The following is a 27,557-nucleotide window of genomic DNA, read 5'->3' as shown; positions in this document are numbered from 1 at the left end:
TTTAGGATGATGATGATCTATCAGCCATGCAATATTAAATTCTCAAAGCACGACACTGTTGGCTAAAGGCGCAATGCTCTTAAGTACATTACTCACCTCGTCGATGTACAGGCGAACACTGTCCCCAACACGCAAGGTGCCATACACGGTGCCCATGTGGAGAATATAGCCACCACGGACCTGGACATTTTTCACTGAGAATTCCGTTTTCTGAAAAACATCAAAAGAAGATTAGCTGAGCTCCAGATATGAGGCTTCAAGCCCTCTCAATCCATACTGTTTCCTGGAAATGGTTGATATTTATGTTTAATTTTTCAAACACGAAGTTCTTCTCAGTAGATTTATATGATCAGACACACCAGGCCTTTTGTGCATACATAGAAAGGTGTACACAGATTTGTCTTCTGAGTGTCCCTGAACACCAGTGACCTCATTGGCTACACGTTACCTGTGCAAAAGGCATCTTTGAGCACTCCTGGCAACTGAAAACGTATTTCTTTATGTGTGGATCATATCCTGAGAACTGGCTCACTAAAAAAACGAATCCTAATTTTTGTTTAGAGTTTTTATAAATCACTACTTCTGGAAGCTATGTATCTGCGATGTGAAGGAATGAGGGAGACAGAGTTTAACTGGTGATGGGAGGGTCCCAGTCCCACCTGCAGGATGTGAAGTTAATTAATAAGCAAGCTGTAACCGTAAAAGTTCAGTTTTCAGGCCATTCATGAAACGAGCGTAGATTGATTCTACCCTGAGGGTTCTGTGAGGTGAGTTCCACAGTCAGTCACTCATATTAGCTTATTTGTCTGTAAAAAGCCACGAAACAAAAACAACAATACAATTTTGCAATGTATAGTTCATAATGATCTATTGTAAAAATAAATTACATTTAACAAACATGTTTCCCGTTTAGGTGCTTAAAACATGGCAAATCACAGCGAAGATAACACTATGTCACAACCCACTTTCTTCATTTATTCCAATAGCAACCATATTCAGTAAATGTACAAACTGCATTTCCCATTATTCATGGGGAAATAACAAAAAACACAACAGCAACATATTGTCCAATCAGGGCTCTGAAAGACCCTATCGAGACCACATCCGCCTGTGCTTGTTCTATTTCTCTGCTGCTGCAGCCAAAGAGAAGTCGGGGACCTCGACCCCCTCTTTGTAACGTGTGCTTTTCTACTTTTGGACATTAAACGCCATATTTTGTTTATTGTACTGGTGTGTATTTTCCTATTTAAGCTTTGCTGCGGCTGCTGGAACGCTCCGTCACGCCTTTTGCGGACGCTACTTTAATATTCGGAGCCGCGAGGGCCGAAGTTCAGTGGTCTTCCGACTGCTAGAGGGCACGCATATTAACGTCGCATCTGTCATACGCGAGCACTTCTTTCACTGGTGCGCGACTGGGCAACTCTTTCGGTGACTTAAGTGACATAGCCAAGCGTTTCTCTGGTCGTTTAATCAAGGTGCCTCACACGGCCTGGACTCTGAACGCCCACATGGGTCTTCATTATCACCTTTCTTACGGCAGTGCTGCTGCTTAAGTCAGGACACAACCACCCAGGCTGTAGTAATTGGCCGGTTGAACCAAGGCCACATTGTGTCCTTTGAAGTGTATTGCCTTTGAAAAAGTGTAGTTTGGCTGCCTTTTTTCGCCTGGGTTCCCCCAGACCAATATTGCCCTCTGTACTTTCGCCTCCCTTGGTAGCTATTTACCACCACTATCTGGGTAACATGGATTAGTGTGAGGATCTCCTGCACTGAGGAAGAGGAGGTAGCCTACTTCCAGGTGTCGAGCGATTTTTGTGAGGCCGTGGATGCCTCTATCCACAGGGCAGTCTCCGACGCGGTAGCCTTTGGAGAATAAATTACTGGCATATGCACACAACAGCCTACAACCCCTTCCTTCGAGGGAAGAACTATGTGGGCCTTCGGCCCCCCTACCTCCGAGGCTGCCTGCGAAACCTGGTTACCAGTGAATGCGCCCGCAGGCCCCTGGGGTAGATCTGGAAGCCTTTGCCGGACTCAAGAAGGCCTTCCTGGGCCATGCTTTACTCCCAACCCCCAGCCTGCAGGGAATTCCAAGAAATCACCTTGTGACGACTTTTAGGGGAATACTAACTGCGTCATCTCTACAGATCAAAGCGGACCCTAAACTAGGGAATTTAGTGACCTCAGAGGAGCTGCAGGTAGCGCAAGTCAGGCTCTTTGGTGCATCTTTCATCAAAGAGCTTGGAAAATTGGTCTCCAACTTTAACTCGCTTGATAAGCGCAATCGTCAATCAAGTGCATTTTTACCGCCTGGGTATTTGCTGGGCCCGGCCGTGGTAGGGGGCCTCGGGCAGCCACCCGCTGCCATAGGGCCCTAGTAGAGGTCAGCCCTTGAGGAGGGGGCAGTGGCAGGACCCCAATTTGCTTCCGAGTATTCTACCCCACCAGGGGATATCTAAGAGACAGAGGATCCCAGAGCGGTTCCCGAGGAGGGGGCTCCTCTGCCAACATTCATGGTGAGCCTTCAGTTGATTTCTCACAAGCATTTAAGGAGCATGATGGCACATTTCGCACATGCTTGGAGGACTCTTACAACAGATGCTTTGGGTTCTGCAAACAGTACAGATCTTCCATATAGTCTTCTATGGCTCCCCCTTTCAGCCTTTACCTCCTCGACCAATCACCTTGTCGGGAAGGGAGGCAGCCCTTATCTGGGTGGAGATTCAGGAACTTCAGCAAACGTTTCCTTGTAGAGAAGACAGATAGGTAGGCAACACCTGGTCATCAATCTCCAGGAGCTCAAAGTGGCTGGTTTATCGCCACTTCAAGATAGAGGGCATTCATCTCCTCCGAGACCTTCTCTGACCAAACGACTGGCTGGTGCTTCTGGATCTGAAGGATGTGAACCTGACGATCCCGGTATTCTGCCACACTGTCAGTTCTTACACTTCCATTAGGGGTCCCAGACCTTCAAATTCAATTTGCAGCATTTCAGCCTCTCCTCCACTCTGTGGTGCTTCACCAAGGTGCTCAAACTGGTAGTTGACTATCTAAGGGCATTTGGGGTCCGCATGATATTAGAACATTGGAAGCTTGGCAGCTCCATTGAAAACAATGGCGTGCTGCGGGCTTTTACTGGCCAGTAAAAGCCCGCAGCGTCAACATTCCAATGTTCGCTTTGTTCACAGCAACAGCTGTGAACAAAGCCTCACGGAGCCCGAGGGGATTTCAATCCCCTCGGGCTCCGTGAGCAATTTGTTTTATTTAATAGAACATTCTGCCCTGAGTGGCAGAATGTTCTAATAGCCTTAGAACCCGGCCTAGCAGGCTCTACCAGCTATTAAAGGCCCTTTCCCAATGCGGGAGCAGGCCTTTAATAGCCGGTAGAGCCCGCTACGGCGGGTTCTAAGGTTATAGTATATTTGGACAATATAATTGTCATGGTCCAGTGCCCTCAAGCTCTGAATTTGCACCTGAGGAGCGCAGAAAATCTCCTACAGTCCCTCGGGTTTATCATAAATCGAGAGAAGTCAGCCCTGATCACATCACAATCTCTGATCTTCCTGGGGTTTGTGATTAACTCTGTGAAATCGACTTTGAGTCTCTCTTCATGAAAAATAGCCAAAATATGATACGAAGTGAGCAGGACCCAGGTAAATCCCTCTAATTCTATCCACCAAATCGCCAGAGTAGACAGTCTTCTGTCCTCTATCCAGGCAATATTTTTTATGGGCCCTCTTCACTTACAGGCCCTGCAGTACCTGAAATTGGCACATCTGAGTCATGGCACACATACTCCCAACATGTTCCCCTCTCGAACGCAGCCAAAGACGAGCTGCAGTGGTAGATCACACACATGGAGGCCTGGAACATATCAGTTCTCAGCCAGACAGTGACAGAGTCTGACGGCAGTGGCTCTGGGTTGTGGGGGAGTTTACCACTGGAAGCGGATGGTCCACCTCAAAGCAGGTCCTGCACATCAATTGCCTAGAGTTGATGGCGGGCTCTTTCACTGTGAAAATGTTGGACGAGAGAACGTGTCCAATGCTGTGTGCTTCTCAAAATTAACAATGTAGCAGCAGTCCACTACATCAACCATCTGGGAGACACACAATCCAGAGCTCTGTTGGATTTTGCAAAGGGTTTCTGGGAGCACTGCTGCGAGTACCATGTGTTGGTGGTGGCGGAACATTTTTGGGGTTTGCCAACCAAGTGGCAGATTGGCAGTCTCACCATCCCAAAGATACAAGCCTGTGGAAACTGATTCTGGAGGTGTTTCAGGCCCTATCAGGCCGATGAGGTCCTTTCACGATTGATCTCTTTACGCCCCAGCTGGACCATGAACTTCCACAATACTTCAGCTGGAGACCGGATCCTTACGCAACAGCGACCAATGCATTTCTCCAAGACTGGTCCAAGGAGACGGGCTAAGCCTTCCCTCCATTCAGGATGATAATGGTACTCATGGAGCAGACATGCCGGCAGCAGGCAGACCTGGAGGTAGTAATCCAGATTTCGAAGTCGCAAGTCTGGTTTTTGGTTCTTCTGGAACATTTGTGGGATTTTCCAATCCGTCTAGCCCAGGAACTGTCCTCAAGGATCCCTCAGTGAATCTCCACCAGTAGGTTAACAGGTCCCTCCCTCTAATACCGTGGGGGATTACAAGTCACGCGGCCCTCCTCCAGCGTGGGTGGGGAATACATTGAAATGATAATGCTACACCTGGTCTCAGTGGTTGGGTTGGTGTCAGCAACTAAGTTTGGATCCCGTGGGGACGGACGTCCACATCTTGAACTTGCTGACCTCGCTGGTGGCGGAAAGGTTGACCTATAAGTCGGTCAACACTTTTCGATCCATGATTACCACAGAACATACCCACGTGGGGGGCTGTCCAGTGGGTGAACATCCGTTGGTGTGGAAGCTTCTCAGGGGCAACAGATTGTCTCTTCCTCTGCAGCCGAGATATTAATTCTTTGAGATGTCAACAAAGGGTCAAATCTCTTCCTCTCTTGACCTCGGAACAAATACCTTTCAAGGAAACAGTTGTATGTGAAGTTGGCAACATCACTATGTTTGTTTTTTTGTCGCTGGGTCCCTGATGTCCGGGCTTTGCACATTACCAAATGCCATTTACTCCTAAGGGGGGGTATCTTTTCATGTGTTCCTGTAGGATGAAGTGCAATTCTAGACTCATCTCACATTCTACCTTCCCAGGTTCTCCAAAAACTGTGTGTTGTTCGTTGTGTTGAACAGTACAAGTCAATGACCGAAGACTTTAGCCCCATGGAGAACGGCAGCTGCTCACTGCTCTTTGTAAACCACTTAAGGCCGTCTCCTCCCCCACCGCTGCACGTTGGGTGCGTTGGGCAGGTATTGGCACAAAGGTGTTTGGAGCTCTTTCCAAAGGACCGTCTAAGGGGTCAAAAGCATTCGCTCTTTGGTCTCGCTTGGAGGATATTATGACTACTGCGGACTGGTCTTCGGGTTCAACATTTAGGAGGTTTTATTTCAAACCAGTTTCCTCCACTGCGACCCTGGTAGTAGACAAGCTTTAAACTGGCCAGGTCCTGACACAGAATGAAAAATTTCCGAGCGATCGTAAAGGAAAGTTTCAATTCTATTAAGGACACAGAGGCGAGGAGTAGCCCACTCGTTTGCTCTGTAATCTTTGCCTGCCCAGCAATATCAGAGGTTCAGTTAATGGTGCAAGTAATAAATAATAAGTTTTGATCAAATTACATAATGGTGCTATAAACCAAGTTGCATTGCAAATGATAGTTTCCTTCAAGTGTTCTGTGTTAATGTGCATTTAAATATTTATTGGTTGGCCTGAGGTTCTGGTTTGAATTTCGTGTTATGGATTCTTGCAGGATCGGAGTCGTCCAAGAATGAGTGAGGTGTTCCATCGTCGGCTTTGTTCACAGGAAGAAAGAGGACGAGAACAGGAGGTCGGGGACTCAAAAGGGTCATGCTGAGACCTGAATGGACAATGTGTTACTGTTGTGAGTTTTGTTGTTTATCCATGGATGATCGGAAATGTAGTTTGTATAGTTACTTTATATGGCTGCTATTGGAATAAGTGAAAAAAGGGTGGCATAATCCTCACCTCCAAGCCCTTAATAGAATTGAAACTTTCCTTTACAACTGTCAGGACATTTTTCATACACCTGAAGGCAGCATCTGTAGATATATGAAAGTAGCTCCACAGTTATCAAATTGCAGTGCTCGTAGCAGGGACTTAAGGTGATGGTCACAAGGTAGCTTGAAACGTCCACAAAAACACAAAGTACAGCATTGTCTGGGTGGAGTTGTTATCACATGAACACAGAAGAAAATTAGTTACTTACCTGTAACTGCAGTTCTCCAGTATTGGTATCTTTCACAGATTCACATGCTTGAATCATCCCCATCGTCGAGGTGGGAGCCTCACGGTAAACTTATACATAAAGCAGTAAGTCAGTAAAAGTAAAACCAGTAGGCCTCATAGTGCATTTTTCAGTCTATCCACTTTGTTTTGTGAAAAGACCCAAACTTCCGTATCAACCAATCAGGATTCAGCCCCTCCCAAACACTCCCAACAGAGGCTGAATTCCCTCAGATTTTCTAGTAGGAGTGTGAAGTTTATTATCTGCATAATAGGGGATACTCTGAGGGGAGGAGGGTGGGTCGCATGTGAATCTATGAAAGATACCAATACTGGAGAACTGTAGTTACAGGTAAGTAACTAATTTTCTTCTCCAGTATTGGATCTTTCATAGATACACATGCTTGAATCAGAATAACGAGCAGTAATGTCTTCTTAATTAGTGAATTACACTGACTGTAATTTTATCGTAATTTTATAAGTGATGTGAGTCACATTAGTTCAGCTTTATACATCCACGTATATCTATCTATCTATCTATCTATATATATATATATATATCCCTAGATAACTCAATAGAAAAGCTGTGTGGCAGAAAGTTTTGACACAATCTGTTTTGTTATTGTTTTGAGGTCTACGACATGTTAACACAATATAACAAAGCAAATAATCTGAAGCACATCATTAGAGTAAAACACACTGTGATATAAAATTAGATATTAACTAGACTAAGAACCAATATCAAACATACCTTGAGTGTGGTGGTGGGATGTGTAAGAGGCTCACCTCAACGAAATAGATGCCTCAGCACTGCCTGTCCCACTGCTGTATCGACATTGTTAGTTTCCTCGAGACAGTAATGCCTCATAAATTTATGTTGGCTGGACCATGTTGCTGCTCTACAGATGCTATGTAGTGGTACACCTGCAAAGAGTGCAGCCGAAGTGGCTACCGATCTTGTAGAGTGGGCTCTCACCTTGGTGTGGAGCGGTTTTCCTGCTTTTGAATGGCAGAATTGAATTGCCAGGCCAATCCATCTTGGTATAGTCTGTTTGGACACAGCGTGCCCCTTTCTTGTTCCGCCGAATGCTACAAATAATTGATCAGACTGGCGGATGGCTTGAGTTTTCGGTAGATAGAACTTTAAATATCTTTTAATATCAAGGGAATGTAATGAAAATGTCACTTACCCAGTGTACATCTGTTCGTGGCATCAGTCGCAGTAGATTCGCATGTTCTGCAATAGCTCGCCATCTGGTGTTGGGCCGGAGTGTTACAAGTTGTTTTTCTTCGAAGAAGTCTTTCGAGTCACGGAACCGAGTGACTCCTCCTTTTGTCTCCATTGCGCATGGGCGTCGACTCCATCTTCGATTGTTTTTCCCCGCAGAGGGTGAGGTAGGAGTTGAATTGTAGTAATAGTGCCCATGCAATGGAGTGACTAAGTATGCACGTATTTAAGGTTGAGATGATACATATATAAATAATTGAAGGTAACTTCCAAACTGCTACAGGCTCCCGGGGAGGCGGGTGGGCACATGCGAATCTACTGCGACTGATGCCACGAACAGATGTACACTGGGTAAGTGACATTTTCAGTTCGATGGCATCTGTCGCTGTAGATACGCATGTTCTGCATAGACTAGTAAGCAGTTATTTCCCCAAAAGCGGTGGATCAGCCTGTAGGAGTGGAAGTAGTGTGAAATAATGTTCTTAATACGGCTTGACCTACTGTGGCTTGTTGTGCGGATAACACGTCTACACAGTAGTGCTTGGTGAATGTGTGAGGCGTAGACCATGTGGCTGCCTTACATATTTCTTGCATTGGGATGTTTCCTAGAAAGGCCATGGTAGCACCTTTCTTTCTGGTTGAGTGTGCCCTTGGTGTAATGGGCAGCTGTCGTTTAGCTTTAAGGTAGCAGATTTGGATGCATTTAACTATCCATCTGGCTATACCTTGTTTTGATATTGGGTTTCCTGCATGAGGTTTTTGAAATGCAATAAATAGTTGTTTAGTCTTTCTGATGTTTTTTGTTCTGTCAATGTAATACATCAATGCTCTTTTGACATCTAATGTATGTAGTGCCCTTTCAGCTACGGTATCTGGCTGTGGAAAAAAACACTGGAAGTTCCACTGTTTGATTTAGATGGAACGGTGAAATAACCTTTGGCAAAAATTTAGGATTGGTCCTTAGGACGACTTTATTTTTGTGTAGTTGTATAAAAGGTTCCTGTATTGTAAACGCCTGAATCTCGCTTACTCTTCTTAGGGAAGTAATGGCGATGAGAAATGCCACCTTCCAGGTTAGGAACTGTATGTCGCAGGAGTGCATGGGTTCAAAAGGTGGACCCATAAGTCTAGTTAGGACCACATTTAGGTTCCATGAAGGAACAGGTGGTGTTCTTGGTGGTATAATTCTCCTGAGGCCCTCCATGAATGCTTTAATGACTGGTATCTTATATAGGGAAGTTGAATAGGTAGTCTGCAGGTATGCAGATATTGCTGCAAGGTGTATTTTAATGGAAGAGAAAGCCAGGTTAGATTTTTGTAAGTGAAGCAAGTAACCCACTACATGTTCTGGAGTTGTGTGTAATGGTTGTATTTGATTAATATGGCAGTAGCAAACAAACCTCTTCCATTTACTTGCATAGCAGTGCCTGGTGGATGGCCTTCTAGCTTGTTTTATGACTTCCATACATTCTTGGGTAAGTTGTAAGTGCCCGAATTCTAGGATTTCAGGAGCCAGATTGCTAGATTCAGCGATGCTGGATCTGGGTGTCTGATCTTTTGGTTGTGCTGTGTCAACAGATCTGGCCTGTTGGGCAATTTGATGCAGGGTACCACTGATAGGTCTAGCAGCGTTGTGTACCAGGGTTGCCTTGCCCAAGTTGGTGCTATCAATATGAGTTTGAGTTTGCTTTGACTGAGTTGGTTTACCAGGTAAGGAAGGAGAGGGAGAGGAGGAAAAGCGTAAGCAAATATCCCTGACCAGTTCATCCATAGGGCATTGCCTTGGGATTGTTCGTGTGGGTATCTGGATGCGAAGTTTTGGCATTTTGCGTTCTCCCTTGTCGCAAACAAGTCTATCTGAGGTGTTCCCCAGAGTTTGAAATAAGTGTTCAGAATTTGGGGGTGAATCTCCCATTCGTGGACCTGTTGGTGATCTCGAGAGAGATTGTCTGCGAGTTGATTTTGGATCCCTGGTATAAATTGTGCTATTAGGCGAATTTGGTTGTGAATTGCCCAACGCCAAATCTTTTGTGCTAGCAGGCTTAACTGCGTGGAGTGCGTCCCCCCCTGCTTGTTTAGATAATACATTGTTGTCATGTTGTCTGTTTTGACGAGAATGTATTTGTGAACTATTATTGGTTGGAAAGCTTTTAGTGCTTGAAAAACTGCTAGAAGTTCTAGGAGATTGATATGCAGTTTTGTTTGATGTACGTTCCATTGTCCTTGTATGCTGTGTTGATCGAGGTGTGCTCCCCACCCTGTCATGGAAGCATCTGTTATTACGTATTGTGGCACTGGGTCTTGGAAAGGCCGCCCCTTGTTTAAATTTATGTTGTTCCACCACAGAAGCGAGAGGTAAGTTTGGCGGTCTATTAACACCAGATCTAGAAGGTGACCCTGTGCTTGAGACCACTGTGATGCTAGGCATTGTTGTAAGGGCCTCATGTGCAGTCTTGCGTTTGGGACAATGGCTATGCATGAAGACATCATGCCTAGGAGTTGTAATACCATTTTTGCTTGTATCTTTTGTGTTGGATACATGCGTTGTATGATGGTGTTGAAATTTAGAATTCTTTGTGGACTTGGAGTGGCTACTCCCTTTGATGTGTCTATTATGGCTCCTAGGTATTGTTGTACCTTGCGCGGCAGAATGTTGGATTTTGTAAAGTTGACGGTGAACCCGAGTTTGAAGAGGGTTTGTATGATCTGATTTGTGTGATTTGAGCACTCTATGAACGAATGGGCCTTGATTAGCCAGTCGTCCAAATATGGGAACACATGTATTTGCTGCCTTCTTATGTGTGCAGCGACTACCGCTAGGCATTTGGTAAAGACTCTTGGTGCGGTTGTTAATCCGAAAGGCAGTACCTTGAATTGGTAATGTATTCCTTTGAATACAAACCTTAGGTATTTCCTGTGCGATGGGTGTATTGGTATATGGAAATAAGCGTCCTTGAGGTCTAAAGTTGCCATGTAGTCGTGTAGTTTTAGCAATGGCAATACTTCTTGTAGTGTGACCATGTGGAAGTGGTCCGATTTGATGAAAGTGTTCACTACTCTGAGGTCTAGGATTGGTCTCAGCGTTTTGTCCTTCTTTGGTATCAGAAAGTACAGTGAGTAAACACCTGTGTTTATTTGTGTGTTTGGCACTAATTCGATTGCATTCTTTTGCAATAGTGCCTGCACTTCTATCTCCAGGAGATTGGAGTGGTGTGTTGTTAAATTTTGTGCTTTTGGTGGTATGTTTGGAGGGAATTGTAGAAATTCTATGCAATAACCATGCTGGATAATTGCTAGAACCCAAGTGTCTGTAGTGATTTCCTCCCATGCTTTGTAATAATGACCTATTCTTCCCCCCACTGGTGTTGTGTGGAGGGGGTGAGTGACATGTGAGTCACTGTTTAGTAGTAGGGGTTTTGGGGCTTTGAAATCTTCCTCTATTTCTAGGGAATTGCCCTCCTCTATATTGTCCCCGAAAACCTCCTCTATACTGTCCCTGGTAACTGGACGGTGTTGCTTGTGAGGTGCTGGCTTGTGTGCTCTGACCCCGAAACCCCCCTCGAAAGGGCGTTTTACGGAATGTGCTGTAATTCCCTCTGCTCTGCGGGGAGTAGAGTGCGCCCATGGCTTTGGCAGTGTCCGTATCTTTTTTGAGTTTCTCAATCGCTGTGTCCACTTCTGGACCGAACAGTTCTTTTTCATTAAAAGGCATATTGAGAACTGCTTGTTGAATCTCTGGTTTAAATCCAGACGTTCGGAGCCATGCATGCCTTCTGATAGTTACAGATGTATTAATTGTCCGTGCAGCTGTATCTGCAGCGTCCATGGAGGAGCGGATCTGGTTGTTGGAAATGGCCTGTCCCTCCTCAACCACTTGTTTTGCCCTATTTTGTAAGTCCTTGGGCAGATGTTCAATGAGATGTTGCATCTCGTCCCAGTGGGCTCTGTCATAGCGCGCAAGTAGTGCCTGGGAGTTCGCGATGCGCCACTGGTTTGCAGCTTGTGCTGCGACTCTTTTACCAGCTGCATCGAACTTGCGGCTTTCTTTATCTGGGGGTGGTGCATCTCCAGATGTGTGAGAGTTGGCCCTTTTCCTAGCTGCTCCTACAACAACAGAGTCTGGTGGCAGCTGTGTAGTGATGAAAACCGGGTCTGTAGGAGGCGCCTTATACTTTTTTTCCACCCTTGGTGTGATTGACCTGCTTTTGACCGGCTCCTTAAAGATGTCTTTTGCGTGCCGGAGCATACCAGGGAGCATAGGCAGGCTTTGGTACGAGCTGTGGGTGGAGGAGAGTGTGTTGAATAAAAAAATCATCCTCGACCTGTTCTGAGTGGAGGCTTACGTTGTTAAATTGTGCTGCTCTAGCCACCACTTGAGAATACGCGGTGCTGTCCTCTGGTGGAGATGGCTTCGTAGGGTATGCCTCCGGACTATTATCTGACACTGGGGCGTCGTATAGGTCCCATGCGTCCTGATCTTGGTCACCCTGGCTCATGGTGGTGTGAGCTGGGGAGAGTGATGGAGTTTGTGCTGGTGAGACGTGAATCACGGGCGGAGGAGAGGGTGGTGGGGTAACTCTTTTCACCACTTTTGGTTGTGGTGTCTGTTCAGTCTGGAACTCCAACCTTCTCTTTCTCCTAATAGGGGGAAGGGTGCTTGTCTTTCATGTCCCCTGCTGTATGAAGATACGCTTTTGCGTATGGTCCACATCAGTTGCTTGTAGCTCTTCCTCAAACCTATGCTTTTGCATTTGGGAGGTTAGCGAGTGCTCTTCTGTATAAGAGCCTGAAGCTGGGTCACTTGCAGTTTGTTTCGGCATCGAAACCCTGTCTGCGTGTTTTTTCGGCTCCGAGGTGACTTTTTTCTTTTTCGGGGCCGAAACCTCTCGGCGTCGATCTGCTTCGGTGCCGCTGCCTCGGCGTCGAGCCGTGTCCACACCGGCATCTCGGTGTCGAGGCTTGTCTCCAGCACTTTCTCGGTCCCGAGAAGGCTGCGTGCCGGTGTCTCGACCGGAGTCGGACGACCTCGGCACTGTTTGGGCCTTTTTCGGTGCCGACAGTCGGTCACCGAATTTATGGGTGGAGCCATGGCCGGATGGCAGTGGCGTCCCCTGGGCCTTGTAAATGTGTCTCTGTGTGGTTTTCGACGTCTTACTCACGGTTTGTGTATCGTCGAATCCTTCGGAGTCTGAGTCTTTGATCGAGAAGGTACCTTCCTCTTCCTGTTCCTCGAACTCCTGTTGGGCTGTCTGTGCGGACGCCATCTGAAGTCTTCTGGCTCGACGGTCTCGGAGTGTTTTTCGGGACCGGAACGCACGACAGGCCTCGCAGGTGTCTTCGCTGTGCTCAGGTGACAGGCACAGGTGGCAGACCAAGTGTTGGTCTGTGTAGGGGTATTTATTGTGGCATTTGGGGCAGAAACGGAACGGGGTCCGTTCCATCGGCGTTCTTCAGCACGCGGTCGGGCCGACCAGGCCCCGACGGGGGATCGAAAAAACTACCCTGAAGGGCACCGGAGCTCTTCGATCTTCGATGCGGTGTGGAATCTAAGTACGCCGATCCCGAACGCAACAATACCGACGAAAATCTTCCGAAATTAGCTAATTTTCCGTTCCGAAACTCGGAGCGACAGGAACACGTCCGAACCCGATGGCGGAAAAAAAACAATCGAAGATGGAGTCGACGCCCATGCGCAATGGAGACAAAAGGAGGAGTCACTCGGTCCCGTGACTCGAAAGACTTCTTCGAAGAAAAACAACTTGTAACACTCCGGCCCAACACCAGATGGCGAGCTATTGCAGAACATGCGTATCTACAGCGACAGATGCCATCGAACTGTCTTTTCGGCTACTGTTTGCGGATTTGGAAAAAAGGTTTTTAAGATGACTGGTTCATTCAAGTGAAACGTTGAGGGAACTTTCGGGATGAATTTAGGATTTGTTCGCAGGATCACACCTGAGTTTGTGAATTGGAGGAAAGGCTGTCTGACAGTGAAAGCCTGAATGTCGCTGACTCTTTTGGCTGAAGTAAGAGCTAGCAGTAATGCTGTTTTCCATTAAATGAATTTTAGATCAGCTTTGTGGATCGGCTCAAAAGGAGCTTTCATGAGCTGCATCAACACAACATTCAGGGACCATAATGGCAGAGGTTTTCTAACTGGTGGGAAGACCCGAAAAAGGCCCTTCATGAATTGCTTGACAATTCTTGTGGAACACAATGAGACTCTGTGTGGTGATCTGCGGTATCTGGAGATTGCTGCCAGATGTACCCGAATGGAGGAATATGCAAGTCCTGATTTTGCCAGGAGCAGGAGATATGGAAATACCTGTTCTGGAGGAGAGGACAAAGGATGTATATCTTCTGCTGCACACCATATACAAAAACGTTTCCATTTAAGTTTATAGGTTTTGTTGGTAGTGTCAGCTCTAGCTTTTGCCAAGATGTCTCTACACTCCGGGGAAATGTTGAGATTCAAGTATTCATTGTATCCAGGAGCCAAGCCGACAAATGAAGAGACGACGGATCTGGGTGTCTGACTTGTCCCTGGTGCATCGTTAAAAGCGTCGGACTCTGTCTGAGTCGTAGATGTGGCCATTCGGAGAGCATGAGGAGCTCCGTGTACCAGACTTGTCTGGGCCATCTGGGAGCTATGAGCAGAAGGCGACACCCCTCTGACTTCAGTTTGTTGATGACTCTCGGAATGAGCGGGATCGGAGGAAAAGCGTAGGCATAAACTCCGGCCCATCTCATCGAAAACGCATTCCCCCACAAATCTTTTTGGGGAAGCCAACTTGCTTAGAACTGGCATTTCTTGTTCTCGAGAGTGGCAAATAGGTCTAGGTTCGGTTTGCCCTATAATAGAAAAAGGCTGTTGAGAGTTTTTTGGTCTAGCTCCCACTTGTGATAAGGAATCACTGTCCTGCTCAGGGTGTCCGCTATAACATTGGTTTGTCCTGGCACATGCTCCGCTTTCAGTGAAATATTGTGCTTGATGGCCCATGTCCAGATTTGCTGTGCTAGCTGCGAGAGTTGCAGGGATCTCGTGCCTCCTTGCTTGTTTAGATAAAACATGCTGGTTGTGTTGTCTGTCCTGATTAAGACGCTTGAATTTTGTATCTTTGGCAAGAAAGCTTTTAGAGCTAAGTGTATTGCCTTGAGTTCTAGGTAATTGATGTGGAGCTGACCCTCTTTCGCATTCCAGGTTCCGCTGATTTGCAGGTCCTGGCAGTGTGCACCCCATCCTTCGAGAGAGGCATCCGTTGTTACTATGTAACCTGGTGTTTGAAGAAGGAATGACAGTCCGTTTGACAAATTGGTTAGAGTCGCCCACCACCTCATGGTGTTCTTCATTAGAGGCGTTATGCGAATCTTGTCTTCGAAGGAACCGTTGACCTGGGTCCATTGTATGTCCAATTGCTCTTGCAGGGGTCGCATATGGAGCCTGGAATCTGGGACTAGCGGAATGCATGATGATATCATCCAGAGCAATGATTTGTAGATGCGGACTGAAACAAACTTTTTTCTGGAGACCCTGTCTGCCACGGAGGTTAATGAAAATGTCACTTACCCAGTGTACATCTGTTCGTGGCATCAGTCGCAGTAGATTCGCATGTTCTGCAATAGCTCGCCATCTGGTGTTGGGCCGGAGTGTTACAAGTTGTTTTTCTTCGAAGAAGTCTTTCGAGTCACGGGACCGAGTGACTCCTCCTTTTGTCTCCATTGCGCATGGGCGTCGACTCCATCTTCGATTGTTTTTCCCCGCAGAGGGTGAGGTAGGAGTTGAATTGTAGTAATAGTGCCCATGCAATGGAGTGACTAAGTATGCACCTATTTAAGGTTGAGATGATACATATATAAATAATTGAAGGTAACTTCCAAACTGCTACAGGCTCCCGGGGAGGCGGGTGGGCACATGCGAATCTACTGCGACTGATGCCACGAACAGATGTACACTGGGTAAGTGACATTTTCAGTTCGATGGCATCTGTCGCTGTAGATACGCATGTTCTGCAATAGACTAGTAAGCAGTTATTTCCCCAAAAGCGGTGGATCAGCCTGTAGGAGTGGAAGTAGTCTGAAATAATGTCCTTAATACAGCTTGACCTACTGTGGCTTGTTGTGCGGATAACACGTCTACACAGTAGTGCTTGGTGAATGTGTGAGGCGTAGACCATGTGGCTGCCTTACATATTTCTTGCATTGGGATGTTTCCTAGAAAGGCCATGGTAGCACCTTTCTTTCTGGTTGAGTGTGCCCTTGGTGTAATGGGCAGCTGTCGTTTAGCTTTAAGGTAGCAGATTTGGATGCATTTAACTATCCATCTGGCTATACCTTGTTTTGAAATTGGGTTTCCTGCGTGAGGTTTTTGAAATGCAATAAAGAGTTGTTTAGTCTTTCTGATGTTTTTTGTTCTGTCAATGTAATACATTAATGCTCTTTTGACATCTAATGTATGTAGTGCCCTTTCAGCTACGGTATCTGGCTGTGGAAAGAACACTGGAAGTTCCACTGTTTGATTTAGATGGAACAGTGAAATAACCTTTGGCAAAAATTTAGGATTGGTCCTTAGGACGACTTTATTTTTGTGTAGTTGTATAAAAGGTTCCTGTATAGTAAACGCCTGAATCTCGCTTACTCTTCTCAGGGAAGTAATGGCGATGAGAAATGCCACCTTCCAGGTTAGGAACTGTATGTCGCAGGAGTGCATGGGTTCAAAAGGTGGACCCATAAGTCTAGTTAGGACAACATTTAGGTTCCATGAAGGAACAGGTGGTGTTCTTGGTGGTATAATTCTCCTAAGGCCCTCCATGAATGCTTTAATGACTGGTATTTTATATAGGGAAGTTGAATAGGTAGTTTGCAGGTATGCAGATATTGCTGCAAGGTGTATTTTAATGGAAGAGAAAGCCAGGTTAGATTTTTGTAAGTGAAGCAAGTAACCCACTACATGTTCTGGAGTTGTGTGTAATGGTTGTATTTGATTAATATGGCAGTAGCAAACAAACCTCTTCCATTTACTTGCATAGCAGTGCCTGGTGGATGGCCTTCTTGCTTGTTTTATGACTTCCATACATTCTTGGGTAAGTTGTAAGTGCCCGAATTCTAGGATTTCAGGAGCCAGATTGCTAGATTCAGCGATGCTGGATCTGGGTGTCTGATCTTTTGGTTGTGCTGTGTCAACAGATCTGGCCTGTTGGGCAATTTGATGCAGGGTACCACTGATAGGTCTAGCAGCGTTGTGTACCAGGGTTGCCTTGCCCAAGTTGGTGCTATCAATATGAGTTTGAGTTTGCTTTGACTGAGTTTGTTTACCAGGTAAGGAAGGAGAGGGAGAGGAGGAAAAGCGTAAGCAAATATCCCTGACCAGTTCATCCATAGGGCATTGCCTTGGGATTGTTTGTGTGGGTACCTGGATGCGAAGTTTTGGCATTTTGCGTTCTCCCTTGTCGCAAACAAGTCTATCTGAGGTGTTCCCAAGAGTTTGAAATAAGTGTTCAGAATTTGGGGGTGAATTTCCCATTCGCGGACCTGTTGGTGATCTCGAGAGAGATTGTCTGCGAGTTGATTTTGTATCCCTGGTATAAACTGTGCAATTAGGCGAATTTGGTTGTGAATTGCCCAATGCCAAATTTTTTGTGCTAGCAGGCTTAACTGCGTGGAGTGCGTCCCTCCCTGCTTGTTTAGATAATACATTGTTGTCATGTTGTCTGTTTTGACGAGAATGTATTTGTGAACTATTATTGGTTGGAAAGCTTTTAGTGCTTGAAAAACTGCTAGCAGTTCTAGGTGATTGATATGCAGTTTTGTTTGATGTACGTTCCATTGTCCTTGTATGCTGTGTTGATTGAGGTGTGCTCCCCACCCTGTCATGGAAGCATCTGTTGTTATTACGTATTGTGGCACTGGGTCTTGGAAAGGCCGCCCCTTGTTTAAATTTATGTTGTTCCACCATAGAAGCGAGAGGTAAGTTTGGCGGTCTATTAACACCAGATCTAGAAGGTGACCCTGTGCTTGAGACCACTGTGATGCTAGGCATTGTTGTAAGGGCCTCATGTGCAGTCTTGCGTTTGGGACAATGGCTATGCATGATGACATCATGCCTAGGAGTTGTAATACCATCTTTGCCTGTATCTTTTGTGTTGGATACATGCGTTGTATGATGGTGTTGAAATTTTGAATTCTTTGTGGACTTGGAGTGGCTACTCCCTTTGATGTGTCTATTATGGCTCCCAGGTATTGTTGTACCTTGCGTGGCAGAATTTTGGATTTTGTGAAATTGACGGTGAACCCGAGTTTGAAGAGGGTTTGTATGATCTGATTTGTGTGATTTGAGCACTGTATGAACGAATGGGCCTTGATTAGCCAGTCGTCCAAATATGGGAACACATGTATTTGCTGCCTTCTTATGTGTGCAGCGACTACCGCTAGACATTTGGTAAAGACTCTTGGTGCGGTTGTTAATCCGAAAGGCAGTACCTTGAATTGGTAATGTATTCCTTTGAATACGAACCTTAGGTATTTCCTGTGAGATGGGTGTATTGGTATATGGAAATAAGCATCCTTGAGGTCTAAAGTTGCCATGTAGTCGTGTAGTTTTAGCAATGGCAATACTTCTTGTAGTGTGACCATGTGGAAGTGGTCTGATTTGATGAAAGTGTTCACTACTCTGAGGTCTAGGATTGGTCTCAGCGTTTTGTCCTTCTTTGGTATCAGAAAGTACAGTGAGTAAACTCCTGTGTTTATTTGTGTGTTTGGCACTAATTCGATTGCATTCTTTTGCAATAGTGCCTGCACTTCTATCTCCAGGAGATTGGAATGGTGTGTTGTTAAATTTTGTGCTTTTGGTGGTATGTTTGGAGGGAATTGTAGAAATTCTATGCAATAACCATGTTGGATAATTGCTAGAACCCAAGTGTCTGTAGTGATTTCCTCCCATGCTTTGTAATAATGACCTATTCTTCCCCCCACTGGTGTTGTGTGGAGGGGGTGAGTGACATGTGAGTCATTGTTTAGTAGTAGGGGTTTTGGGGCTTTGAAATCTCCCTCTATTTCTAGGGAATTGCCCTCCTCTATATTGTCCCCGAAAACCTCCTCTATACTGTCCCTGGTAAGTGGACGGTGTTGCTTGTGAGGTGCTGGCTTGTGTGCTTTGACCCCGAAACCCCCCTCGAAAGGGCGTTTTACGGAATGTGCTGTAATTCCCTCTGCTCTGCGGGGAGTAGAGTGCGCCCATGGCTTTGGCAGTGTCCGTATCTTTTTTGAGTTTCTCAATCGCTGTGTCCACTTCTGGACCGAACAGTTCTTTTTCATTAAAAGGCATATTGAGAACTGCTTGTTGAATCTCTGGTTTAAATCCAGACGTTCGGAGCCATGCATGCCGTCTGATAGTTACAGATGTATTAATTGTCCGTGCAGCTGTATCTGCAGCGTCCATGGAGGAACGTATCTGGTTGTTGGAGATGGTCTGTCCCTCCTCAACCACTTGTTTCGCCCTATTTTGGAAGTCCTTGGGCAGATGTTCAATGAGATGTTGCATCTCGTCCCAGTGGGCTCTGTCATAGCGCGCAAGTAGTGCCTGGGAGTTCGCGATGCGCCACTGGTTTGCAGCTTGTGCTGCGACTCTTTTACCAGCTGCATCGAACTTGCGGCTTTCTTTATCTGGGGGTGGTGCATCTCCAGATGTGTGAGAGTTGGCCCTTTTCCTAGCTGCTCCTACAACAACAGAGTCTGGTGGCAGCTGTGTAGTGATGAAAACCGGGTCCGTAGGAGGCGGCTTATACTTCTTTTCCACCCGTGGTGTGATTGCCCTACTTTTGACCGGCTCCTTAAATATGTCTTTTGCGTGCCGGAGCATACCAGGGAGCATAGGCAGGCTTTGGTAGGAGCTGTGGGTGGAGGAGAGTGTGTTGAACAAGAAATCATCCTCGACCTGTTCTGAGTGGAGGCTTACGTTATGAAATTGTGCTGCTCTAGCCACCACCTGAGAGTACGCGGTGCTGTCTTCTGGTGGAGATGGCTTTGTAGGGTAGGCCTCCGGGCTGTTATCTGACACTGGGGCGTCGTATAGGTCCCATGCGTCCTGATCTTGGTGACCCTGGCTCATGGTGGTGTGAGCTGGGGAGTGAGATGGAGTTTGTGCTGGTGAAACGTTAATCACGGGCGGAGGAGAGGGTGGTGGTGTAATTCTTTTAACCACTTTTGGTTGTGGTGCTTGTTCCGTCTGGAACTCCAACCTTCTCTTTCTCCTAATGGGGGGAAGGGTGCTTATTTTTCCTGTCCCCTGCTGAATGAAGATACGCTTTTGCGTATGGTCCACATCAGTTGCTTGTAGCTCTTCCTCAAACCTATGCTTTTGCATTTGGGAGGTTAGCGAGTGCTCTTCTGTATAAGAGCCTGAAGCTGGGTCGCTTGCAGTTTGTTTCGGCGTCGAAACTTTGTCTGCGTGTTTTTTCGGCTCCGAGGTGACTTTTTTCCTTTTCGGGGCCGAAACCTCTCGGCGTCGATCTGTTTCGGTGCCGCTGTCTCGGCGTCGAGCCGTGTCCACACCGGTATCTCGGTGTCGAGGCTTGTCTCCAGCACTTTCTCGGTCCCGAGAAGGCTGCGTGCCGGTGTCTCGACCGGAGTCGGACGATCTCGGCACTGTTTTGGCCTTTTTCGGTGCCGACGGTCGGTCACCGAATTTATGGGTGGAGCCATGGCCTGGTGGCAGTGGCGTCCCCTGGGCCTTGTAAATGTTTCTCTGTGTGTTTTTCGACGTCTTACTCACGGTTTGTGTATCGTCGAATCCTTCGGAGTCTGAGTCTTGGATCGAGAAGGTACCTTCCTCCTCCTGTTCCTCGAACTCCCGTCGGGCTGTCGGTGCGGACGCCATTTGAAGTCTTCTGGCTCGACGGTCTCGGAGTGTTTTTCGGGACCGGAACGCACGACAGGCCTCGCAGGTGTCTTCGCTGTGCTCAGGTGACAGGCACAGGTTGCAGACCAAGTGTTGGTCTGTGTAGGGGTATTTATTGTGGCATTTGGGGCAGAAACGGAACGGGGTCCGTTCCATCGGCGTTCCTCAGCACGCGGTCGGGCCGACCAGGCCCCGACGGAGGATCGAAAAACTACCCCGAAGGGCACCGGAGCTCTTCGATCTTCGATGCGGTGTTGAATCTAAGTACGCCGATCCCGAACGCAACAATACCGACGAAAATCTTCCGAAATTAACTATTTTGTCCGTTCCGAAACTCGGAGCGACAGGAACACGTCCGAACCCGATGGCGGAAAAAAAACAATCGAAGATGGAGTCGACGCCCATGCGCAATGGAGACAAAAGGAGGAGTCACTCGGTCCCGTGACTCGAAAGACTTCTTCGAAGAAAAACAACTTGTAACACTCCGGCCCAACACCAGATGGCGAGCTATTGCAGAACATGCGTATCTACAGCGACAGATGCCATCGAACCTTTTGTTTCCTCTCGTGAGATGGGTACGCTTTGTTGCGGACGGTGTCTAGTATTGCTCCCAAGAAACTTAATACCTGTTTGGGGTGGAGCTGAGATTTCTGGTAGTTGACTACAAACCCCAGGCTGTGTAACAATTGAAGGCAATAGGAGATATGACTTGTTACTTGCGACTTTGAGGGTGCCTTTATAAGCCAGTCGTCCAGGTAAGGGAAGACCTGGATACCTGACTGGCGGAGATGTGCTGCCACCGGAGCCAACATTTTTGTGAAGATTCTGGGGGCTGATTTGAGACCGAATGGGAGAACCCGGAATTGGAGGTGCATACTTCCCACTCTGATCCTTAGGAATTTGCGATGGTTGCAGTATATGGGGATATGAAAATAAGCATCCTGGAGGTCTAGGGATGCCATCAGATCTCCAGCATTTAACAGACGCAGGACATCTTGCAGTGTTACCATCCTGAACGACTGTTTCTTTAGAAACTTGTTTAGTGCTCTCAAGTCCAGGATGTGGCGCCAGTCTCCTGAGGGTTTCTTTACGAGGAAAAAACAGGAGTAGAATCCTCTGTTCTTTTGAGATAAAGGGACTGGTTCTACCGCTCCTTTTCTCAGCATCACTCTTACTTCCTTGAGGAGTTGGTTCATCCTCGGAGGCGGTGGGCCCGATGGAGGAACAATTGGTGGTGTTTGTGTGAATTCCAGAGTATGACCTCCGGCCACTACATCGAGTACCCATCTGACCGATGTTATAGCCTTCCATTGGGGGAAATAGGAAGTGATGCGACCTCCGACCCTCGATGTAGGTGGGTGGGGAAGCGTTGAGATGACCGACGGGTCATTGTTTTCTGCCCGTATCTCTTCCTCGGGGCAGCTCCTCTTCCTCTAGCTGGATGTTTGTAAGCTGCGGCCGGTGGTAATCTATAATGCTGCTGTTGCTGGTGGTACTGATGTCGTGATCCTGTGGAGGAAGACTGATATTGGGATCTGTATTGTTGGTATCCACCTCGAAAGGAGTAATTTCCTCTACCCCTTGCTCCACGAAAAGGTTGTTTTTTATATTGCAAGGTACCTAGGGATTTTGCCGTATCGGTATCCGTTTTGATAGCCTGCAACATGTCGTCAACATGTTTACCAAACAAACTTTCTCCATCAAAAGGCATGTCGAGAACACGACTCTGGACTTCCGGTCTGAATGAAGTAGCCTTAAGCCAGCCTTGCCTGCGCAGGACTGCTGCGCCAGCTAATTGTCTGAAGCCAGTGAGAGAAATGTCTATTGTGCTGTCTATAATCTCTGCGTAGACCCTTTCTCCCTCCTGCAAGACCTTTTTTGCTTCCACCTGGACGTCTTCTGGCAGTAGATCTAAAAAGGCAGACATGTCTGCCCACATCTGGCGATCGTACCTTCCCAGGATGGCGAGGGAGTTAGCCGCCTTAACTGTGACCGCTGCAACAGAGGAGAATTTCTTGCTGATATTGTCTAATCTCCTCCCTTCCTTGTCTGGGGGGAGACACTATTAGGTGCGGAGGGGTTTTTGGAACGTCGCTGAGCCGCCTGTGATATAACAGAATCAGGTTTTGGCTGTGAGACTAGACAGGCCGGAGAATCATCTGGGGCCTTGTACTTTTTCTCCAGCCTTGGCATTTGTGAAGGCACTGTTGCCGGATTTTTCATTGCCTTCAAAACCCTCCTGCCATAAGAAATCTACAATGGGTATAGCTCTTACCGATCTCTTTGATGGCTCTTTGAAGTCGTACAAAAAACATTTGGTTTCATGAGAAACAATTGCAAGGCCAAAACGTTTTGCCGCCCTCGCTATTAAATTATGGAAACCTCCTATGTCCTCTGTAGGAGAATCTATCGGACCTGCTGGCGGCGGTGGAGATGGTGTGGGGACGAGATAATCATCCCATTCACTAGCCGCTGAATCTCTTAGCTCACCCTCTTCCCTTTCGTTGTCTGACGAGGGGTGAGCTTCCTGAGTTTGGCTAGTTACTGGTATGCTAGCCTGTGGTGTTTCCAAAAGATTAGTAGTCTGCGTTTGCCGAGGTGTCTGGTAGCTCTCAGGTCTAGGTGGCGTGGACTGAGTTGATGGTGGAAACCTTTTATAGTAGTCATTCAACATATATTGTAGATCTGCTACTACTGTGCTAGGCATAGCGAGGGGCGATGGTTGTTCTGCCTGTGGATAGGATGTTGAGGCATAACTAGGCTGGTAATTCTGATCCTCCTCATCATCAAACTCTTGGCATTTGACATGGAGTTGAGACGGGCTACTAGCTGTCCCTTCGTCGACGGGTCCCTTCGTCGACGGGTCCCTTTATAGACGGGCCCTTTATAGGTGCAGTCGTCGGCAGTGCCTTTTTAAACCTCAATGGCTACTAGCCCTGAGGGTGGCTACACCCTCTTTGTGCCTCCCCCCAAGGGGAGGGGGTCACATTCCTATCCCTATTGGGGGAATCCTCCATCTGCAAGATGGAGGATTTCTAAAAGTCAGAGTCACCTCAGCTCAGGTTGCCTTAGGGGCTGTCCTAACTGGCCAGTGACTCCTCCTTGTTTTTCTCATTATCTCCTACGGCCTTGCCGCCAAAAGTGGGGCCGTGGCCGGACGGGGCGGGCAACTCCACTAGCTGGAATGCCCTGGGGTGCTGTAACAAAGGGGGGGAGCCTTTGAGGCTCACCGCCAGGTGTTACAGTTCCTGCAGGGGAGGTGATAAGCATCTCCACCCAGTACAGGCTTTGTTACTAGCCACAGAGTGACAAAGGCACTCTCCCCATGTGGCCAGCAACATGTCTTGAGTGTGGCAGGCTGCTAAAACCAGTCAGCCTACACGGGTAGTTGGTTAAGGTTTCAGGGGGCACCTCTAAGGTGCCCTCTGGGGTGTATGTTACAATAAAATGCACACCGGCATCAGTGTGCATTTATTGTGCTGAGAAGTTTGATACCAAACTTCCCAGTTTTCAGTGTAGCCATTATGGTGCTGTGGAGTTCGTGTGTGACAGACTCCCAGACCATATACTCTTATGGCTACCCTGCACTTACAATGTCTAAGGTTTTGCTTAGACACTGTAGGGGCACAGTGCTCATGCACTGGTGCCCTCACCTATGGTATAGTGCACCCTGCCTTAGGGTTGTAAGGCCTGCTAGAGGGGTGACTTATCTATACTGCATAGGCAGTGTGAGGTTGGCATGGCACCCTGAGGGGAGTGCCATGTCGACTTACTCATTTTGTCCTCACCAGCACACACAAGCTGGCAAGCAGTGTGTCTGTGCTGAGTGAGGGGTCCCCAGGGTGGCATAAGACAAGCTGCATCCCTTAGAGACCTTCCCTGGCATCAGGGCCCTTGGTACCAGGGGTACCAGTTACAAGGGACTTACCTGGATGCCAGGGTGAGCCAATTGTGAAAACAAAAGTACAGGTTAGGGAAAGAACACTGGGGCTGGGGCCTGGTTAGCAGACCTCAGCACACTTTCAAATCAAAACTTAGCATCAGCAAAGGCAAAAAGTCAGGGGGTAACCATGCCAAGGAGGCATTTCCTTACAGGTATCCTGGCACTCTGCCCACAAAGCCTTGTGTATGCTGCAAATGACTTAACCTTTTTCTTGCAACTACAGGGAGGTGAGTGTTTTCAAGAATATTTTAATGTGGATGCAACACCACAAAATCAGCCTTTTGGTGGCTGGTAAGGTTTGGAGCCTTCAAAGCATGTCATTAACTTCCTGTGGGAGCCCATGTGCATTGTCCACCAAGGGAGGAGTTGCAGCACATTTTGTGACTGAAAGACTTCTTTGAAGAAAAACAACTTGCAAAAGTCTGAGCCCAATACTACATGGCAGGAGTACGCAGCACAATTAAATCTACAGCACATGCTACTGAAGCAATGTTACAGCAGCCTATGTGAGCCATCACAAGACACAGACTAGCACCTAGAACTGGCAAAGGTAGTGTGGGCCAGAAAATAGTGTATTTAATAAATGCACATCCCTGACTTAATTCCAGTAAGCCTTTCTCTGCTCGCTATTAGAGAGCTCAGTTAAACTTACATCCTCAGTGCTGTCATCCTCCTTGAGCAGGTAGCCTTCATCATATGTCTGACCACCCTGCTCTGCATAGAAACAGGTTCTGTCCAGCACAATCCCACACTCTTGCCCAGTCGTCACCTCATCCACAAATGCCTTCTCCCTTCGTAGGGCTTTTACAGTGGCCACAACACCTTCAAACTCTGCAAAGGATCAAACACAGAAAAGTGTCAATTGGCAAGATGCAAAAATCAAACTATAAAGACATCAACGTGGGGGCTTGTTTCTTATTAAGTCCATGGTGAAAGGGTCCCTCTGTTTTGCAGTGCTGTAAACAAGTATCATCAAAGCCCAAATCCAAAGCACATATTTTGTGAAATTCAGTCTAACCTGTGACTTGTAGGTTCTGCAATGATCTTCACAGAAGCTGCACTGCCTTACCAGAAAGACTGAAACAGCAGTAACCTAAAATCTAAAATGATGACTGGTTCACCTAGCAAAATGAACACAAGCGCACTGGAGGACACTCTGGAGACATGCCTGTCACCTTAAAAACATACAAGCCAATTAGAACATCTGAGAGCCATCAGCACCCACCAGCTTATCAACAGATCCAAACAGAAGATGCAAGATGGCAAGCAACACAACCAAGCAATCACATTCAAATCATTTTCTGCATAACCATGACTGACAGAGGGGCAATGACAGGAGAACATGTTTATGCTCCTGGAAAACATCCCATGGAAGACAATGGAGAGCAATACTGTTACAAGGCCACAGACAGACAGCAGTGCCGTTGCCTGTCATGATCCACTACCAATCTGCCACACCTGAGCTCTATAAGGGTGCCGACATGAATCAAGTTCACAGTTGATCTTTGCTCTTTGGTAAGATCACTTCTATTGCTGGTAGGAAATCTAAAAGATCAGTTTTACTCACTGCGGAGAGTTTTGGTAGGCACTCTTAAAAGCATTCTCAGTTTCAATTCATTACAAGTTGCTAATTAGATGTACGACTTGTGTTCAACCTCAGAGCTAACGAGAGGTGGTAGTAGTCCAATGCCATTTCAAAGCAAGGCATTTGAGCAGAACATCCACAAGATTAGGGATACACGTGTCAATAAAGAGGTTGTGGAATTCCGCTCACAAGTAGCTGCCAAAACAGAACAGGTTTCTCAAAAAATACACTTCCAAACCCTGTTTTCAAGTTACGCATATTTTGTCATGTTTGAAACATATTTCTGCAAGACAGGATCAGAGCACATGCAACAAGAGAAAATTATGCCCACCACATATGATCCACCAAGACCTTACACCCCCCCCCCCCCCCCCCCCAAAACACCACCAAGATGGCATTTCATTATTTCTTGTGGTTCAGGCAAAGAGAATAGAAAATATACATTGGTAAGGGACAAATGTGATGGCAACAAGTATACCGTTGAGATGTACAGGGTGAGGCAAGCGAAGACCAGAGCAAAGAGGATGTAATTACACTTACATGCAATCCCCTCCATTCCCAACACAAATAAAAACGCAACCCATGGTCTTTGGGCACTGTGGGTCTGGAAAGCTTACGAGCCCAGCACCACCAAAACAATATTTAATTTGCATAAAAGATGGGGTTTCAGATGCAACAAATGTTCAAGGACCTACAAACAATGTGTCTGTACTGTCTGCTGAGACAGGAGTGTTCCCTTGCCCCAAGTGCCCAACTGCATGCCAGGCCTCGAAAAATCTACTCACCCACTCGCTATGGTGAGTCCGATTTTGTGAAGTCGAGCTAAATTTAGAACCTACTTGCCTGCTCTGGCAAGTTGATACAGAACAGGTGCTATGTGTTCTGTTAACTATGAAAGTGAAGAAGCAATACAATGCCTATAAATCATCTTTTTATCTTGTCACATTTGCTCTGTGTTCAGTGAAAGAGGACCGAAGTCAGTTGACATTTCTAACTGCAGAGTTCAAGTATTTTCTAAATTGAACTGTCTGACCTGCTGCACAAAGAGTGTGAAATGAGAGGCTGCAGGGTGTCAGATTTTTCCTAACACACAACATTTAAATAGCTAAGTCAACTGTACAACCATTTCAAAATATACTTCAGTATTGTGAAAGCCCATTTTTCATACTTTGTGGGATTAAAAAATATTTTAATAGTATAAAAACAAATCAGAACACCGTACTTGGTGCTGTGCAAACGATAAATGTTTTCTGAACGTTTTCTCAGATTGCTTTGAATTCACTATATAGTTTTATCAGAAAAGCTGCAAGTTCAAGGGAAAGTTTTTGGTCATTTCAATGGAAAATGTACTGTCTGTAAATGACAGTGGGCTACCACATCATGCTTTAGTAATGTATTTATTAAAAGTGAATGTTTATACACGAACTGAGAAACACTCCTGCCCCTTCCCTGGTGGCAATGCCAGTAAACTAAGAGGGAAGTCAGGGATCATGTGTACTCTATATTTTGGCTAATCTAGCGTAAGGGCAGGGGATGAGGCCTGTC

At 46.6% G+C, this 27,557-nt stretch overlaps 1 protein-coding gene across 1 annotated transcript in view; it reads right to left on the bottom strand.

Moving 5' to 3' along the window:
• AARS1 (alanyl-tRNA synthetase 1) overlaps window positions 1–27,557 on the bottom strand; it is a 328,287-nt gene that overhangs the window by 135,902 nt on the left and 164,828 nt on the right. Inside the window, exons 12-13 of the mRNA XM_069217537.1 lie at window positions 25,080–25,258; window positions 97–210 (exon numbers count right to left, since the gene is read on the bottom strand). Of these exons, the coding sequence (XP_069073638.1) occupies window positions 97–210; window positions 25,080–25,258 (293 nt within the window). The remainder of the gene's footprint in view (window positions 1–96; window positions 211–25,079; window positions 25,259–27,557) is intronic.

This window comes from Pleurodeles waltl, chromosome 12 (assembly GCF_031143425.1).
Source record: "Pleurodeles waltl isolate 20211129_DDA chromosome 12, aPleWal1.hap1.20221129, whole genome shotgun sequence".
NCBI lineage: Eukaryota > Metazoa > Chordata > Amphibia > Caudata > Salamandridae > Pleurodeles > Pleurodeles waltl.
The sequence above is the reverse complement of the archived record's forward strand: the minus strand, read 5'-3'. Positions and strand labels throughout refer to the sequence as shown.